The sequence below is a fragment of the Lonchura striata genome, chromosome 19 (assembly GCF_050655825.1).
Source record: "Lonchura striata isolate lonStrDom1 chromosome 19, ASM5065582v1, whole genome shotgun sequence".
Taxonomy (NCBI): domain Eukaryota; kingdom Metazoa; phylum Chordata; class Aves; order Passeriformes; family Estrildidae; genus Lonchura; species Lonchura striata.
The window spans coordinates 11,547,798-11,567,364 of NC_140721.1; the positions used below are offsets into that span (position 1 = coordinate 11,547,798).

The window sequence follows — 19,567 nt, forward strand, 5'->3', positions numbered from 1 at the left end:
CTTATAAATATGATTGCCTGGCAAAGATTTGGAAAATACAGAAACTATAAACTGTCCTCACTCCTTGGGGCCTGCTCTGAGCTGCAGCTGGCAGCTCCAAGCAGGGCCCTCAAATCCATGCCCTTTGCAATAAACTGTATATTCTAAGATCTGACTTCAGAGATCTGTCCAGGACACCAGCGCTCCCTACAGGTACCTGTCCCCTTTTGGCTAGTTAAATACACATACACTTTTATTTGCATTGAGTGGAGAAGCATCTGTGTGTTCAGCTCACTAAAACCTGAATGCATGCATATCTTTATGTTAACCCAGCTGAGAAACAGGGAAATCTTTGCTTAGAATCCATTCCAAGAGCATTCCTGTCCAACAACCATGGAAAAAAAAAGATGATAACGAAGTTCCCAGCACTTGAACCTTCACTGGTCCTGACCTCCATGGGAAGGCTTCAGAAAGCTGGGCATGTAACCAGCCACTACACTCCCTATACACAAATACTTTCCACTTCTATCTCCTCTGCAATTCCATACACCCTTCCTATCAATCCCTTTTTTGGAGGATGGCATCTGACACAGTCCCTCTCTCAGGGCAGAGATGGAAGTTCATGGTCATTTCCTTTCCCACCTGTTGTGATTCCTGTCAGTGCCAATTGGGGTCCGGCGTATCACCAATTTGGCTTTGGCAATTCCATCCTGGAAAGTTTTCTCAGCAGCAGCTTTATGCCTCCGGATTCTTTCTTCCTCTGCTTCTTTCTCCATCCTCACTGTTAAATCAGCAAAGAGCAGCATTAGCTTTCCTCTATTGTATCCAGACATCAATATTGTCTTTTATTTTACTGTACCATGGGAGTAAAAAAACATTTTATTGGGGATTTTAATAAACATTCTTTACAACCATATACTTTCTGCCCATCATTCTAAGAAAAAAAAAAAAAAAACAAGGAAAAACCCAAAAAACACCCAAAAAACCCCACCCATATGGACATATATATAGAAGAAGTAGTTAAGTTGTAAGGATGGATCGGGTTGAAGAAGCCCTGGATAAAAACCCTCATATCACAGAAGCGTGGAATGGTTTGGATTGGAAGACACCTTAAAGATCATCTTGTTCCAACCCTGCCATGGTCAGGGTACACCTTCCACTAAACCAGGTTGTTCCAAGCCCTGCTCAGCCTAGCCTTGGACACTTCCATGGATAGGGCAGCCACAGCTTCTCTGGCCAACCTGTGCCAGGCAAGGCTGGCTGGGACTTGGGGCAATCTGGTCTAGTGGAAAGTGTCCTTGCCCATGAAGCGGGAGTGGACCATGATCAACTTTAAGGTCCTTTCCAATCCAAACCATTCTGTGATTTTTGGTCTTCAAGAACAGATATCCCCACATTCCAGCTAAGGTGCAAAAGCCATGCTCCACAAGGGATGCTTATCTCTCACTTGTTTCAGAAGGAAAGTAACAACCTAGATGAACTACATTGTCCACTTCCATGTGCCCAGAATCCACATTTACAACCAATAAAACCCCCCCTAAACTAATTCTGAAGTGTTCTCTCAACATCTATGCTCCTCAAGACACAGAGACAAGGTCTGGTGTCACAACTTGTGATTTAGAGAGGTTTGAGTGGACCGTTTATATTTATACAGCTCCATAACTAATTCTTTAAAGTGAGAAACACTAAACTCAGATTTATTGCCCAAATCCTGATCGAGAGAAGGGCTGCTGGCAACCTGACCATGGGAACAGCAGCAGGGTCAGCTGTTCCCAGCAGTAGAAACTGATTTTAGGCAGGAAATATCTCGTCTATACCCAAGAACCAGATGATGTTTGAACATAAGACAAATTTTTGGTTATCTTCTGTTCCCAAAACAGATATTGCGTTGTCCAACCTCTCTGGGCCTGCCAAAATTAGAAAGGTATTGAAAAAAAACCACCCACAGATAAAAAAAAACTAGAAGCAGGTATTGGTTTTTCTTAAATTTACAAAGTTTTAGCTGCCACAGGAACCACAGGAGACGAACTATAAAACTCCAGTGAGCAAATTCTTTAAAACCAGACAATGCTTCTGAAAACAGGCTGTTGCTTTTGCCATGAAGTTATCTCACAACACACAAACACTCTACTCACTAGGTAATTTTTCTTACCTCTCATTTGTATTTCTTGTTGCTCCCTCTCTTTCTTGGCTTGGATGGCAAGAAGGCGCCTGCTCTTCACAGCACTGATCATATCATCAGCTTCGATTTCCACCTGGTGCTCTATTTTCATGATTTCATGTTTTTTCTTTTCATTTCTTCCCATCATATGCTCTTCTTTCCCATTCTCCTTAGTTCTAGCCACCATTTCTTTTCGCTTCTGTTTCTCTGCCCTCTTTTTGTCATTCTCCTCCTTCAGGACAGCCAGGCGCTCTTTCCACAGCTCAGCTGAGGCCTGCTGCTTGGCCTCCACATGGTCCTGCACCGAGTACGTCATTAGGATCCGGTGACACAGCGCTCCAAGGATCTGCAATTTCTCTTCAGGAGTCAGCTCAAAGAACTCTGATGTCTCCAGTTTCTCCAAAAACTCATCCTGTACCTCATTATCCTCGAAAGCTGCTGAATCCTTACTTTCATCTACATTATCTGAGACCTCGCTTTCCTCTTGCACATCTGACTTGCGCAGGCACAGGCGAACCAACTCAGAAGCAGAATGCAGAGTAAGTGGGATTTCAGAAAGTTTCATTCCCAGCTCAGCATAATCCTCAGCAATTTCATCCTGCAGCAGGGTCTGCAAGAGGATGACCAGTACTCTGTTCAAGTACAGGAAGCCTCCCTTTTCCGCACAAAGGGCTTCCATCAGGGACACTGCTGTGATGGGATACTGAGCATCGGGCATCAATAACCCTGAGTAACAGCTCAGGAACTCCACCACCATGGCCACATCCCCAAAAAGTGTGTTAGGAAGCCCCTCTGGAGTATCAACCAGTTTAAAAGTAGGCAATGTCTTCCCTTTCAGATCTTGGTCCTCAAATCTCCTCTGTTTTTCCAGTTTTTCCTTCATCTCTTTCTCCTTCCGCTCCTTTGCTCTTTCCTTCAGTTTCTCTTTCAGCTTTTCCCTTTTCTTCTTCATGTACTCCTTCCGCTGTTCCTCAGTCATGGTGGCCCATCTCTTCCTGTGTTCCAGGAGTTCATAGCGTTTCTGTACCAACCCTCGTAAATCCTCGGGGAGACGGGCACGGTCCTCATTGGAAAGCAGCCGAGCGGTTTTGGAAATGATGCAGGAAAGAGCGCTTTTTTTGTCTTCCCGGTCTTTGTTTTCTTTATAATAGGCAATGAGATGGAGTGCTGCAGGAGGCAGATGTTTCTGGGGTTTCCTGGAAGATCCAGGGGTGCCTCCAGAATTCCTGGGAGCCCTGGACACCTTAGTGGTACCTTTAGCCATGTCCAGCAGTGTCATTTGTTTCATTTTCATTTTGGGGGTCTTCAAACCTTTCCTGGGAGACTTTGCCTTCCCTGATGATTTCTGCCCATTCAGAACCCTTTTGCCTCTTTGCTTTTTGTCCAAGGATTTGTTGTTGCCTTTTCCTAGTTGGCTCCTCTTTGGAATGTGAAAGTTAGAAGCAAGTTTAGCAGGTGACACAATTTTCATCACCTCTTCCAGCTCCTCTTTAGGACAATTTGAGTTCTTAGAGTTTTTCACCTTCAGTGGAGAGCCAATTATAGATTTTTCCAAATGCACATGACACCATAGGGTTGGACTCAGTGGCTGTCCCAGTGAAGATCCATCTGCTTTGGATTTCTTAGGATGCTTTCTGTCAGGTGACCGAGAGCTCTTCCTCTTGGTTGAGGGATTGAGAGCCATATACTAAAATTAATATTGAAAGGTAAATAAGTCACTTAGATCTCTGTCAATTATTTTTGCCCATGTTTTAATGTTTGTTTCTAATGAAATTGCTCATTGCATTAAGGGTAACAGGCTTCTACAATCATAATCAGATTCAGAGAATAGCCTGGGTTCTGTGGGACCATAAAGATCATCTTGTTCCAACCCTGCCATAGGCACAGACACTGATCACCAGACCAGGTTGCTCCAAGCCCTGTTCAACCTGAACTTGGGACACTTCCAGGGATGAGGCAGCCACAGCTTCTCTAGGCAACTTGTGCCAGAGCCTCACCACCCCCACAGGGAAGAATTTTTTCCCAATATTCAATTTAAACCTACTGTGTGTGAGTTTGAAGTCATTCCCCCTTGTCCTGAACAAATATTTATCTTCTAGTTTTAGAACAACACTTGACAGTCCATGAAAAAGTGAGTTTACTGAATAAACAAAATAGTCCTTTCTACACCAGAAGATAATTTTAAAACAGCAGATTTCATGGTATGGCATTTAGTTGGTTAATATTATATTTGGCTGGTTAGCACTAAGGGCTGGAAGAACCCATTCACGCTATGCATGTATTCAGTACTAAATTTGTATTATCTGCCATCACTCAATGCAACCCTGTACATGAACCAGGCCTCATGAAGTCACATGCATCCAGGTCTTGGGTCCAATACCTGACACTACCACACAAAGACTGTAGCTCTCCCATTTCTCCTGCACCAGGAAATCATGTCTCTACTCATAGACAAGTAATGCAAACCACTGGAAAAATTAAAAGGCAATTGCATCTCAAATTTTCTAAGCAGATCACTGTGCATGCCATGTCACCTCTCAAAATGTCAGCCTTCAAAAGAGTAGGTTTTCCTGCTTTGCTTCTCTCTGGATTTAACAGATATGTGGAATTGGCACTTTGGGACATGGTTTAGTAGTCGCCTTGGTGCTGGGTAACAGTTAGGCTTGATGATCTTAGGGGGCTTTTCCAACCCTAATAATTTTGTGATTCTAAAACCAGCACACTGAGGTCTCTGCCAAGACCTAAGGAATGCATGCAAAGCAGAGCAGGTACTTCTAGGAATTCTTACCTTATGTGGGTCAAGCAAGAAGTCACTGAATTTACTGGGGAGAGAATACTTCTTCACTAACTCATCCTCCACAACCCACGGGGCATTCTCACAGGTGCCAGCACGTAGTGCGTTGTGACGGATAAAGTACCTCAGGATCTCCTTGTTGGGAGGACGCTCTGTACGGACTAAGCTATCTGCTGGAACATTGCTGATGATCTTGGAGATAACAAACAGACACACTATTAATGACTAACTTCTAACCACATTATAAATACAGATCATATGCCTATAAGGAACCAGGGATCATTGTACTGCTTCATGTCCAAAAACTCTTCGCTCATTCAAAGCTCATTTGGAAAGACTCAAACCAAACTATTTGCAGAACTGAGACACAGAGATTGGTAGGAGGATCAGATAGCTAAAACAGTTAAAAACCATGAGTTTATGATGCAGATTTTTTACCAAAGCCCACTGTTTTATCTCTGACCTTCCTCCAGCTTGTGCTTGCTACTGACTTTAAAGCTTTTACATATTCATGTTTGATTTTTTTTCCTGAGATCAAAGGAGCATCTCTGCACATAGTATTCTTTGAGGTCAGCACTGCTTCACTTGTCAAATTACCAAAGAGTAGACAAAAAGCAGAGCAGTGCTGCAGCTACCCAGAGCTTCCCAAAGCACTGCTACCTCCAACTCAGAGCAGCTTGGTCAGGACAACAGCAACAACTGCCACTCATGATTTCACTAGTTTCATGAACTGCAAGACCAGAGATGAGGCACTTAAAAGCAACTACAATAAAGCTCTGTGACTCAGTGTGTGTGGTACCAACTGTTTCCATGCACAAAACCTAATTACAGATAGAAACAGACTGGTCAGCCTCAGACAACTATCCTACTTCCAGTGCCATGACTCTAGCAGAAAGTACTACATTGGGCTGTATAATCACTAGCAGTGATTAATTAAGCTTGCATATTCATGTTATAATAGAAAGGACTCAAGCAGACAACTCACCTTATCTTCATTTTTCAGTTTGACATCATATTTGTGTGGCAGGAATTTAGGTGGGACCCACTTCCTTTCTTCCTTCTTCAACGAAGTGGGAAGCTTTCGAGGAGACCTACGTGCTCGATCATCTGATAAAAGAAGGTGAGACATGGTCTTATTATTACAGTAAAAAAAAAAAAAAAAGGTTAAAAAATCCAGACCACCTCTGGACAGGCATCCTACTTCTTGCTATCTGTACAGTGTTTGGTTAAACTAGAACATTAGGAATATAACCCAAATGGGATTTAGAAATAGCTGGAAGATACAGGCTGGGAATGGAGGCCCGGATCAGCTCTGAAGTAAGGAGGTAACACCTATCTTCAAAGAGTACAAAGGACCATCTTCATTTAAACCCATCTCTCTGCAGATAGTAAGCTGCAACCACCTACACAAAGGTAGAAAATGTCTATAAGATTTATGAATGGGAGATATAACCCGACCACTAAACCTGCTAAGGGAATGCCTCCAACTGTCCTGGCTGCCTCTGCCATGCCTTCTTTGAAATAACTTCATGGCAAGAATCACTGACTTGGTTTTGTCTTAAGAAGAAAGCAATCTCCAAATGTTCTTATGATTGTGGTTACTGTAGAATCATGGAATAGTGTGAGTTGGAAGAGACTTTAAACTCATCTCATTCCACTCCCCCCTTCATTAGACCAGAGACACCTTCCACTAGATCAGCATGCTCCAAGCTCTGCCCAAGCTGGTCTTGGAAACTTCCAGGCATTGGGCTACAGCTACTCTAGGCAACCTGTGCCAGGGGCTCACCACTCTCACAGGGAAGAACTTCTTCCTAGGATTCAAAGAAAACAATACAGCAAGCATGAGGGATGAGAGTAATAATCTGCTAAATATATAGAGAATCAAAGCAGATGTTAAACCTAAATAAAACTTAAGAATATACATCTCAGAATCATATAATAGAGCACTGAAGCTCCAGCATCATTATACCTAACATGGGTATAAACCCAAGTGACCTCTTCTTTTATGATTTACAAATGATTTACAAATCTGTTTTATGATTCCACAAACAGGGATGGCTATATGGAATTCCATCAAACAGCACCTGGGTATTTGGGTGAGGAAGAAATTACTACCCATTCCATCCTGTAGTTAATTTTAAAAAGCCAACTTCATTTGTTGTTGCATTCTATTGTAATAAAACATACATTTATTCCTGGAAGAGTTCAAAGCCATATGAATGAAGCTCTTAGGAAAATGGTCTACTGGAAGGTGTCCCTGTCCATAGCAGGAGGGCTGGAATGAGAGCATCTTTAAGGTCCCTTTCAACACAGCCAGTTCTGTATTTCTAAAGCATCTATATTGCATTGTCTCCTGTATTCACTTTATTTCAGATTGTCCAGAGCAGTACAGGTTCCAAGTTCAGCCCAAGCTACAGAACCACCCTTTAGCAGTTCACCATCAATTTTCAGGACAATCTAGCCATTCCTTGCTCCTGCAGATTTTCCCGAGTTCATTCCCTAAGCAACTAAAAATATAAAGTCACTTCAAACACAAATGATGCAACAAAGCTGGTATAATGCCGTATTTTTAGTTTCTGAAGGAGAGTAGACTCCTAAGCAGAGAGACTGAAACTATCTTTCTCTGCTCCATTTCTCCTCCAACAAAACCAGCAAGTTTGACAGAAGTATTAATAGAATTGCCAAGGTTTGCTCTGTCCCCTCTTGCGTGCACAGGCACACACACCCCTTACATCACAATTATACAGAGCTTGATACTGCTTCCAGTAGTGTAGTCACTTCAACCCACATCATGTGGCCACATGTGGCCATTATTAGAGAGAAAAAGTCCAGGTCAGTGTCATTGCAAACCCCCAGCCTCTGTGGATGCAACTCAACATTTCCTACTTCTGTAGTCTGCTGTGTAAGAAATGCTGCATAATTATATTAACACATTCTGGATGAATTTGTGTCAATGATGTTACTATAAGCCTATGTTCTGTCATAACCCAGAATATAAAAGCATTAGCAATAAAATAGCCTTTTAGTAGCAGCATATGTACAAGGAAAAGAAATAAAACAATGCATGTTTACTGCTTAGGTTAAGACTCTGCCAGCATCTTGAGGTGGAAGATGTTGAGATTCATCCTTCCCAGGAAGGGGACGACAGTCCCAGCTTCCAGAGGTGACTACATATAGGCCAGAACCAACTGAGTCAGGGACTGAAACAACAGCAGGAACCCTCGTTCCTTGTAGTATCCGATCTTGGAGTGGTGCACTGGCAATGCCCACAGCTGCTGGAATACCACACACCAATGCCCAAAGGATCACAATAAATCTTTTTTAAACATCCAGATCCAAAATTGCTGCTTTAAATTTGATCACTGAGCATTTTTGAAGTAAAAGGTATTTCCCATGCCTCTTATGTGGCATCTCAAGAGAATCATCACTCAATAAAAAATAAATGTTAAAGCATCATTAGCCCCTCTCCAAGCACAACCCCTTTTTCCAATGATGTGTATAAGACCAGATTGTTTCTGAAACCTTTTTCTGTTTCCTGATTATACAGAACACTACTATGAAATCAGAACAGCTCATCACAGTACCCATCAAAAACAGCTGAATTTTTAAGCTCAGGACTAGACCTTGGTATGACTTCTTTTCCACTCTTGACTTCACTATTTTCTTGCTGGGCTATTTTCAAAGTTTCCCCTTCCCTACATTAGAGGGGATTACACAACTTTCCTGAATGCTGGAGTCACTATTTACAAATGTCAACAGTTTATTCATTTATGAGACTTGAAAATAAAGCTCTCCAGGTTAGAACTATGTTGTGGGGTCGGGATAGGTTTGTTTTATAATCTGTTTTAAAGAATCTTATAATTCCATTTTAAGAAGTTGCACAGGACAAACTTAATGTGTTTGTTTGGGTTTTTGGTTTGTTTTTGTGGGGTTTTGTTTGTTTGTTTGGTTTTTTCAATACTTCCTCAGAGTCAAGAAAAGCCTTGGACAGCACTACCTATCTCTGCACCAAGAAGAGCATATGAAAGAGGAACAAGCTTTTAAAGGAAGCTTTATTTCAAACTGTTAGAGGAAAAAAAAATTATCTCAACATATGAAAATTGGAAACTAAAAATGAAAAACCTCACATATTTTTTATGACTGGGGACAAAGAATTAGAGCTTGTCTCTGACTCCAAAATAACACACTTTAGAACCAGGGAAGTTTCCACTGAGGATGAACACTGCAGCAGAATTTTATAATTCTGAACAAATCTTCACTGTTCCCCTAATTTTTTTTTAAAATACCCTTGATACACTTTAGATGTTTATATATTTCACACATTGCTTTTGGTATTACACCTTAGAATGACAGCACATTTTCTGCTTTTAATCAGGCAAGAACAGCTAAAAGCCAACAGCACTGATGCCCCAAAAATTCACCACTAAGGATAACTTCTGGATTTTCACCATGTAACACTGTTTAGACATTAACAGCCCAGCACCGAGATGTAAATTTGATTATTGAGCAACTCCAACACTCACTGCCAGGTGCTACCTACTGCCATGCTGTCTCTCTACTTACTCATACTATCCCTCCTGCTGTCATCCTCCTTCAGCATAGCTTCCTTCTGGTTGTCCTGGGCTGCCTGGCTGGAGTTCTCCTTGTCACTCGACGGAGAATCACAAGCTCCGTCAGATTTTTTTTCCGAGGCTTCTTCATCAACTTTCTCCAGGGGATGCATTTTCACAACTTTTACTGGCAACATTTTCTCCTTACCAACCTGCATGGAAATATTGGTGAAGATTGAACTTGACCACAACAGGTGAGCTAACAGGCTTTGACACTATGAGGAAGAGAAAAATACCAGCTAAGACGACCTAAAAGCAAAACTCCCAACCCACAGTCTTTTCCAATGCTGCTTCCTCAGCCTAAGGACACAGCATGTGCAGAAAGTGCAAGTGTGTTCTCAGCAACCTCAGTCTAGAGACTATTTCTTAAACATTGCTCACACACAACATTAACTCCTCCCCATTTTCAAAAAGTTGGAGTTTTCATCAATATTCCCAGTTTTAGTGGGAATTTTCAGATCTTTATGGCCTTTTTAGAGATTTTTAAGCTTTGGCTTCAGGCTCCATTTGTTTCAGACTACTGCTCCTTCCTGCAATGTGTCAAGTGAAAAGATTATGACAGACGATAATTTTTAATTTCTTCTAATTAAATAATGTATTCATATATAAACAGATCATCACATATTTAAGCAGTATAATAATTTTATCTGTTTCCCATGCACACGCATATCAGTCATTTTTTGCTTGATATTATTCCTTCCAGGATCCTGAATGGTTTGACTTGGAGGGCCCCTAAAAGCTTAAAAGTTCCAAATTCCTGCCATGGACAGGGACACCTTCCACTAGAAGTATGGCCTACAGAACCATTTTCCATCCAAAAGCAGATGCTGTCACTGGGATTCTACAGAGAATAAATTTTCACATTTTTCTAATAACTTGAGTGGCTAACATATTATTCCTATCTCTTACCTTTAGCTTATCTGGAATTAGGCCTATGCAGAAGCACAGGACAAAATGGAAAACATATCCTTACCTCAAAGTCACACTCTTCACCCACTGCAAATTTGGTCATGATCTCCAACCAAGCCGCATCCACCAACTTTTCCAATGACACAGTGTTGTGGTGGACTATTTCCAGGACCAGTTTCTCATACCAGATAGGAAACTCCTCCTTTAAGCTGAGCAACCATAGAAGTTTTTGTTATTCAAGGGAATAAAAGCCCAAATGCAAAGTACCCTCCCATTTCCCAATTCCTTGTGTTAACAGTCACAAGGACCTTCAAGGCAGATGTACTATTAGCATGCAAACATGCAAGGGCTTTTTGCTCTCCTCCCTTCCCCAGGTGTTAACTGGCACGAAAATCCCAATTGGCCTGGTCCTTCCCAGAAGGAATACTGTAAACACTCGGGAAGAGCAGCACTCAGTGTGAACTCTTTCACGATGGCTATTGCTGTTTCTCTATTAGATATTAAATATAGATCAAGATGACACAATTATCCTGGGGCTTGTTACTTTAAAATGCTTGTTTCCAGTAACACCACAAGTCTGATAAAGATTTAGTATTGCCTTCTCCCCCAACAGGCTGCCAGTGCAGTAAAGACAGGGGCAGGTTTACACAACCATATTATCTTGCCAGAGAAAAACATCTTGTGTGTTTCACACGTCAGGAGCTCCAAACTTTTCCATTCAAAGAAACGAAAGAACTGTGATATTAAACTTCACTTCTTTCCCTTCTGAAAGCTGACCTCAGGAAGCTGGCAGGGACAGTAAGGCATATGTTGCATAAAGCCTTCTGGCTAAAAAATAAAGTCCGTTTCAAGTTACCATAAGGAGGAAAAAAATACTCAATTTTTCCAAAGCACTTTCATCTTCCCAGACTCCAGTATCCGTGGCTGAGAGCCCTCAGCTATATGTGCTGTGTTATAACTGCCATAAGCAAATTTATCCCTTTAGCAGCCTGTCTAAATGAACTTTTTTATCCAGCTTAGTGTCAGGTGTTAAAGCAGACAAACTACCTGGGAAGCTTTTCATCCTGTTTCAAAGAGACGACCAAAACTGCATTTCACAGAATCTTCCCAGACCTCCCCCCCGCTCCCCCTCCATATTAGAGAGACTATAGCTAAATTTGTTATGGAGAAATTTCCCATTTCTATTTCATTGACATTTCTTAACTTTCCAGAAGTGGTCAATCAATCCAACACAGACAACCAAAACAAAGTAGCAGCAGACCACTGAGTTTTGACTCGGGATTTTAAGTTTATGGAGCTGCCTCTGCACTTCCCCTGCACTCTCAAAAAAGTAGACCAGGGAACAAAGCCTGAAGACAGTAGTGCATCACCCCTCAAAGAAATTAGGACTATTAGCAAATGGGCTTCTTATTTGTTGTCTTTAAGGTTGTGATCAAGCACAAATGATGTGGAATTTCTCCTTAGGAGAAGGCTGTGAACTCTGCCAGTGGATCAGAAACATGGAGAGAGGCAGCAGAAAATTCCATCTCTTAGGTGGTACCACTGACATTCTCCACAGTTTATATCCAGGGGAAAAACAGTCACAGAAGTCCAAGTCCATCAGTTGACAGAATGGAGAAATACATCACTTGTTTGGCATTATTCCTACAATTTGGTAATCACACAGTAAATTGTATGTGTTGGTTGAGACAAGGACTTGCACCTTTACAGAAAACTCACTTCTATGATAAGGGCCATGCTGGATCTCATCCAAGGAATCCTGTGGGCTAGAGGAGGAGGTCAGGGCCACAGCAGACCACAGGAACACAATTTGCACAGAACAAGGACTCTTTGTTTCAAGAAGAGCAGATTCCCCAAAATCTCAATACAACTTTTTTTTTTTTTTTAATCAGTGCAATGACTTTAATGCAGATCTGGAGAAAACAATGACAGGTGCAGACCTGGCTGATCTCAAACACTTCAACCGACTCCTTTTATTCTATTTTGACTGTACTATTCAAGATTTGTTCTCTTTCCCTCTAAAATGTTCCTAACATGCCAGGGGCTTTAAAATACATCAAGTGCCATATGCTGAACTACTTTTCATTCAAGTAATACCAAGATACAGCACCAAATAAGTAAATTACCCAATTGTATTAGTGATGGTTTAAAATTTGGAATTAATATGCTTTCAACTCCAGAATTCCCAGCTCTCCTTAAAGCTCCTTACTTCACCTCACAAACTAGCCACACATTCCCAAGCCCACTCTTACACCCCAACACCTAAAGATAAGCCCAAACCCACATTTCCACCAGTACTTACAGCTCAGCAACCTCCTGCTCCTCCTCCCAAGCCTCTTTGTGTGTCAGCTGGCTGCTTCCTGTGCTCTTGCATGTCCAGATCCGCTCGCTGTATCGCTCTAAACGTGCTTCGTACTCTCTGTACGCGTGGCAGCTCAGGAAAACAGGATTTATGCAGTGGAAAGCACAATCACCATAGCACAAACCAGTAAAATTTAATTAAACTCTTATGACTGGAGTGTACAAAGGCTAAGGAGAGCCTCAGTACAGTCTGACCCTGTGACTACCATGAGGATGCTGTGCTAAATTAAAGTGCTGGTGCTTTCTGAGGCCAAAATGCCTGCCCTGCTCATCCTGGCACAGAAGATTCCACACCACCAATAGCTCAGCTGCACTGCACAAGGGGAACACAGATGGCTGAAGGTTTCACAGCATTGCTAACTTACTTTTCAGCTTTTCCAGTCTGATACACTGGAAAACAGCACAATCAATGTCACAGGCACATGCAGGAAATACAGCATGGATTGCTGCTAAATTCCTGGCAATAACTGTTGTGGCACTGCTACTACCAATGCCTCATGGTGGCGTTACAAAATCCAGATGCAAATTACCAAGCTGCCCATCACCCCCAATCTTTTGACAAAAGAAAAAAACAACCTAAACCATTTGAAACTGAAACCCATAGAAAGGCCATTTTTTCCTCTGGTTTCCAACAAGAGGAGCTCACTCGCCAACTACATCACCTGCTTCATGGAATCACAGAATCCCAGAATGGTTTGGGTCAGAAGGGGCATTAAAGTTGATCTTGTTCCACCCCCCTGTCATGCACAGGGACTATACTAGGTCACTTCAAGCCCTGTCCAACCTGGTCTTGAACACTTCCACAGCTTCTCTAGACAACCTACGCCAGGAACTCACCATCCACACAGCAAAGAACTTCTTCCTAATATCTAATCCAAACTTACTCTTTTAATTTAAAAACATTCCCTCTGATTCTGTCACTTTAAGCTCTTGTAAAAAGTCCCTGTCTTTCTTGTTGGCTTGCTTCAGGTGCTGACACTCCTGTGTCACAACCTGCCTCAAGGTTATGTTATTCCAGGTGGAATTACATGATTCAAGGGTGCCTGGGCAAGCCAACAGGGTGCAGACAGCAAATGCTACTCTGCTGTGAGCATCTTTGGCTGCTCTCCCTGCTCCACCTGAGTGGTAATTAATATTCAGGGTAAACAGAGAGCAGCTACTTCACACTCACTATGGACAGAAGACACAGGCACAATTATCACTGTGGTGTAAATCCACACCAACTGCCCTGTGATCAATGCCACATGCCTTCTAATGGGAAGAGGAGAAATTCTAACAGAAACAAGAAAAGCACCTTTAGCTTCTCCTGCATATGCCCTCCAGTGGCAAAGCCAGTATGCAGTATAAGGCACACTAGGTACAGCCACAGCTCAGCCCACTGCCACAACAGCACCGATTCTCAGAGCTTTGTGGGAACAGCAGATTACTCTACACTCCTGCACAGGCAGAGCCACCAGCTAAAAGCACTCTGTGTGTCTCACACCTTTTGCCATTCAAGGACATTGTAGTGTGACCAACGAATCTTTTTTAATCTTTATGTTTTTTAAATACTAATAGGAATATTTTTAAGATTCCTATTAGGAATTACAACTCCAGCAAAGCAAATTTCCTTAAATGTTTCCTCATAGCTCCAAGGTAAAGCATAACAAGGTACAGCAGCTGCATTATGGGTGTTGATGTACAGGTAACTTGCAGACACAGCAATCTTGCCCTCTGATCAACGCAAGGATATTAACCATGCACTATGCAAGAATATTAACCAGGAACAGAGTCAACTCCAGAAAAGTCTACCACAGTACTCCCTTTTCCTGAAGCACACTGCAAAATCCAGCAGAAATCCCATGGTCTCCCAGCTTGTCCTGCTTGTGGAGCCTCCTGGTCCTCAGCAGAAGATCTGACAAGTTATCACCCCACTATGATTCAAGCCATCTGGCCCATTCTTTTCCTCCTTGGGCTTTAAAAGACGCTAAATTTTTCACAGAAACAAGAGGTTCTGTGGTTCAGGAGCAGGAAGTGTGATCATTTTGGTGGAGCAGAGGCAAGGAAAAAAATCACAGCTCATTTGCAAAGCTCCACTGACCAGCCCAGGAGTGCCACTGTGATACCTGTTGTAGTGATAATGAGGTAGGAGAGAATAAAAAATATAAAAAATTAAACAAGAAACCAGGAATCTTCTTTGGATTTTCAGCAACCTGGGACTGGAACAGGTTGCCCAGAGTAGCTGTGACTGCTCCATCCCCGAGGCCAGGTTGGACAGATCTTGGAGCAACCTGGTCTAGTGAAAGGTGTCCCTGCCCATGGCAGGGAGTGGAACAAGATGAGCTTTAGGATCCCTTCCAACACAAACCATTCTGAGATTCTATGATTCAATTAATCACTTTAATAATGACTAAGTTGCAACCATAATACTATTTATTCCTGTGCCTTTCCCACAAAGAACAGCATTAAAACCAAATCAAATCTTCACAGCAGACAGGAGCTTAAATACAGGAGCAGCAGTCATCTCCAGCTTCATCCAGCAATCTCTCTGCTTTCTCCCCTTAGTTTCCCCTCTGGGTATCTGTGGAATAACTGAATGACACTTTTTTCCCCTAACATTATTTCCGATATCAGTAGGGAGATTCAGGAGACTTCTCCCTATGAATGTTCCACTCCTTGTACACACCTATGAGAACAGGCTTAACTTTACCACATCAGGACTCACATTTCCCAGAAAAGCCTGGAATTTAGAAGTGACAGACAGGGTCATTCCCTGTTCAGCTCAGATCTGCCTCTTCCATGCAATTTAATTCCACCTCCAGCTGGTCAGCTCATCTAACACTAACTCTGGACACACACCTTACCTAGGGCTCCAGATTTGTCCCACCTTTGCGCTCTGCCAAGACGTCCAGGTCAGGTCCTGCTTTGAATTCCTGGGGCCAGCACAAAGTCAAAATGCAGAAGGATATTTCTGCAAAGTTTACTATAGCTCAAACTTTCCACTACATATACGCTGTTTGTCTTCTCCATTCAGACTGGAAACAAACCCAAGAAATTTCAGATCGTTCAGCAGGTCTGATCCAGAACTGCAAGTCATCATGCCTGTGGTATGCCACAATCAACCCACCTCTTTACACAGTGGGAGCCTCCAATACCAAAAATTCCCCACACAGGAATAAATAAAAAATCCTAGACACAAGCTACTTGCAAACATTGCCCACAAAGCTACAAATAACATGTATATTAAATGAAGCAACTGATTATCCACTGTGTAGGTATTAATACATCAAATCTGTTTCCATGTCACTGCAGATCACCTAATGCTGAAAGATGGCAAAATTAAAATACAAACAAAATTACAGAAGAAAAAAAGGACCTTTTTAAAGAAAGATGTTTAAAAGTTAGCAAGCTAACCACTGCACAAAACAACTGTTGACAAAATAAAAAATTTACTTCTTCCTCAATTAGTAATTTCTGGGAGAGCACTAATATCAACTCCAAGAAAGTTTTACTCTATCTGAATTGTTTGCACTTACATTAGCCAAGGAGGTAAACTTCCCAGAAATGTGGATACATTTATAAGGATGTGTGGCAAAGTTCTTCTGCAGTTGGAGAGTGTGACACAACAGTGTCTTGGTGCTGCTATCTTCCAGGCAGAGTTTGTCTGGCCAGTACCACATGTGAGGATGTGAGCAGCAGCCTTTAACCTGCCTAACTCCTCCTCTTCTCTGCACTGATACCATACAAAAGTATGAACTAAAGAAAGACAGCAGGCTTTTTATTCAGACAAGAGACAATAGAACTTCCCAAAACTGGAAGCTGAGGGAAAACTTTGGCTGGAAGAGCCCAGGGTAGCTGAGCTCTCTGAACCCAGCATACCTCCTGATCTGGCAGCAGTTTTCCAAGCTATGCTGCAGCAGACCTACATGCCCACAGCTGAGCTGACTGTTCTCCAGGGTACACACTGGGTATTTGGGAGACTGCAAATGTTCAGCATCTACTGCAATGCTGACAGCACTGTACAAGTGCAAAACATTTTCCCGACACTTCAGGTAGCTCAGAGCACACCCCACTGAGCTCCTGCAGGGATGAGTCTATCCCTGGCTATGATCTGTCATCCCCACACCCATACGATTAGCAAGACCCAAGGCTTTGCCAGAATGCAAAGGGTTCTACACAGCAGGACTTCTCTTTTAAGGTTTTTGCAGGATTTGGCAGTCACAGGAAACAGCATAAAGCTACAAAGGAAAAAGAGGCCAACCAAACACCTGAACGCTGCTGACCAGCTTATTCCATTCCCATTGCTGCCAAACACTTCCACAACACATATCCAAGAGGAAGATGTCTCTCCTCATGCACACCAGCACAGTCTCCATTTTTTGTGTGACCCAACCTGCAACAGCTGCAAATCTTAACAATAAAAAAAAAGCTTTAAGAAACGTTGGTGTCCTTCAAATGCCTCACTTGTAGCTGTGTAGTACAAGAACTTATATACAGTCTCTAGGGGAAGAGCTGATGAATGATTTTTAAAGATAGAAAACAATTCAGGAGAATATATTCTGTCAGGTCTTGGCATAAATAACACTGGGTGAAAACTCAGGTACCGCCGGGCATGCTCTCAGTAGGCCCCTCCCATCTTCCAGAGCCACTCCTCAGCACTATCTAGGATAAATGGAAGTGACCAAAAAAACCCTCCAAGTCTTCCTTGAGCAACATCTCCCTGCAGCTCAATGGCTCATTTGCAATTTTCTGTTCCACTTTTGGCCTAGCATATATTATACACCATAAGGCAAAGCAGAAACCAAACATTGCTTGGTTTCTCTTTTTAGCCTCATGACATCTGCCTGCCAAGATGAACTTTCTGGAACATGCAAGGCTGCCTCCCACAGCACCGCGTTAAATACTTCCTCCAAGAAAAGAGCATCTCTCCAGAACCTCAACAGCTCGTCTTGGTTTCTTCTTTCCTTCTAATCCTACAGCTAACACCCTCCCCCTCTCAGGAGGAGACACTTTATTCTCCCCTTAATTTTAATACGACCCAAGCATTTGCAGAAACATGTCCTCCACCTACTCACTATATCCACAAGAGCCACCCCAAAAAAATGGTGCTCTCAGGAGCCTCAGAACTCCCCTGTGCTGTTCCAACAAGGCAGATGGCCCTTAAAGCCAAGTCTTCTTTTATAAAAGTAGTATTTAGGCTTAAACTTATCTTTTTGATCACTGATCACTCCTCTAAGGGAAAGAGAAAGAACTGCCTGGTCAGGTGGATGACTTAGCTACTTTCAGTTTGCACACACCAGAAGAGCAGGTTGGTATCACACACTGCATGTTTTAATTTGAAACACAGTTAAAAAGCAAGTCTCCAACACTCCACCTAATCTTGTTTCACTGGAGTGAATGCATTAACAATGCCTACCTGCACTCAAGAGATGCATTTCCTCTTCAAAAGCCACCTAATCCTTCCTAGGGGCTTCCTCTGCCTGTTCTGTTCACTGCAGAAACAAGACATTCTTCAACACAGGGGCTATGGAAGTTCTGGAGCCCCTTGTCTTCCAACACCTCCTTCCTATATTCACGCATTACCTCTCACTTAGAGCCCTTCTTTAGTTCTCAACTCAGATCCTGATTTCTAGAGCACAAACACCAAGCCGGCCTTCTGAAGCAGCAAGTCTGCACGTTACAGCGCCGAGGTCCTGCCCCTTCAACCCTACTGCGGCCCCGGACAGAAACTCTGCCACCGCGCAGCTCTGTCAGTCACCAGCCTGGCCAAGGGCCATTTCCTGCGACCAAGGGCTGTCACACGCAGGGAAAAAAAAAAAAAAAAATTAAAAATTGGTTTTTAGGCAAAAGCAGCCCAGGAAGAGATACGCTCAGAACGAAAGCCCGGGATGTACGCAGCGAGAGCTCCTGCCGCTGTCTAATTTTCCAGAGATTAAGAACTGCGGAAGTCTCCGGCACCAGTGTGCACCTGGCCCGCGGGACCCCAGTATCCACACCCGCTCCAGGAGTGCGTGAATTGCTCTCATAGCCCGCTTTGACCGTCCCCGTTAGCTCCGCTCCCCGCCCGCTCCAGCCCCGCGGAGTTGCTGTCCCACATCCCCCGCCCGCTTGTAACAGGCTCAGAACTCCTCACGGAACAACGACCCCGCCGAGTCCAGGGTAGCGCCCGCTGCGCTCTCCTCACGGTCCCGCTCCCCGCTCGATCCCACCACCGCTTTGTTCGGCTCCACCGCCCCAGGACCCGCCCCGAACCCCGCGCCCCGGTGTGGCGGATACTCGCGGGTGCGGAAGGCCTCCTGCGTGTGGGGAATGACGAACAGCTCGCCCGGCTCCCCCGGCGGCAATGGCTTGGCCAGCGGGAATGGTTTGCGGCCGAGTAGCGGCGCCATAGTGGTACCCGGTGGGGCCCGGGAGGGACGGTTGAAAAATGGCGGGAGATTCCGCTCCCCCTTACAGCAGGCGGCGGGATCGGCCCCGCGCGCGCGCCCCGACCCTGCCGCCCCGCCCCGCAGCACCCGCCCCCTGCGTCGCGGCGCCGGCAGCCTATTGGCTAGGCGCCCACTCTGCCGGCTGCAGATTGGCCGCACAGCCGGTCGATCGTACCGCCCCGCCCCACCCCGCTGGCGCGGCGGGGTAAGAGGTCGCGTTATATAAGCGGCGGCGCAGCGCGCGGCTCCATTTTGTAGGCCTCCGTTATCCGCCCTCCCGCCCACTGTCGCGCAGCGACCAATCAGAGCGCACTCCGCCCCCTCCAACCCCGTGACTACCAATCAG

At 43.8% G+C, this 19,567-nt stretch overlaps 1 protein-coding gene across 6 annotated transcripts in view; it reads right to left on the bottom strand.

The window, feature by feature from the left end:
* The window catches only part of BAZ1B (bromodomain adjacent to zinc finger domain 1B), a 43,488-nt gene extending 24,200 nt beyond the window's left edge, over window positions 1–19,288 (bottom strand). For 3 of the 6 annotated variants that reach the window (XM_021540375.2, XM_085557674.1, XM_085557678.1), the window contains exons 1-8: window positions 19,070–19,288; window positions 12,756–12,872; window positions 10,518–10,662; window positions 9,498–9,696; window positions 5,920–6,041; window positions 4,929–5,126; window positions 2,132–3,827; window positions 622–760 (exon numbers count right to left, since the gene is read on the bottom strand). In XM_021540375.2, coding sequence (XP_021396050.1) covers window positions 622–760; window positions 2,132–3,827; window positions 4,929–5,126; window positions 5,920–6,041; window positions 9,498–9,696; window positions 10,518–10,662; window positions 12,756–12,872; window positions 19,070–19,182 — 2,729 coding nt within the window. In that variant the 5' untranslated portion in view covers window positions 19,183–19,288. Of the gene's footprint in view, window positions 1–621; window positions 761–2,131; window positions 3,828–4,928; window positions 5,127–5,919; window positions 6,042–9,497; window positions 9,697–10,517; window positions 10,663–12,755; window positions 12,873–16,367; window positions 16,550–18,209; window positions 19,036–19,069 lie in introns of those variants that run through there. The other 3 variants (XM_085557677.1, XM_085557676.1, XM_085557675.1) reach the window with 3 other exon arrangements.
* Window positions 19,289–19,567: the final 279 nt, after the last annotated feature.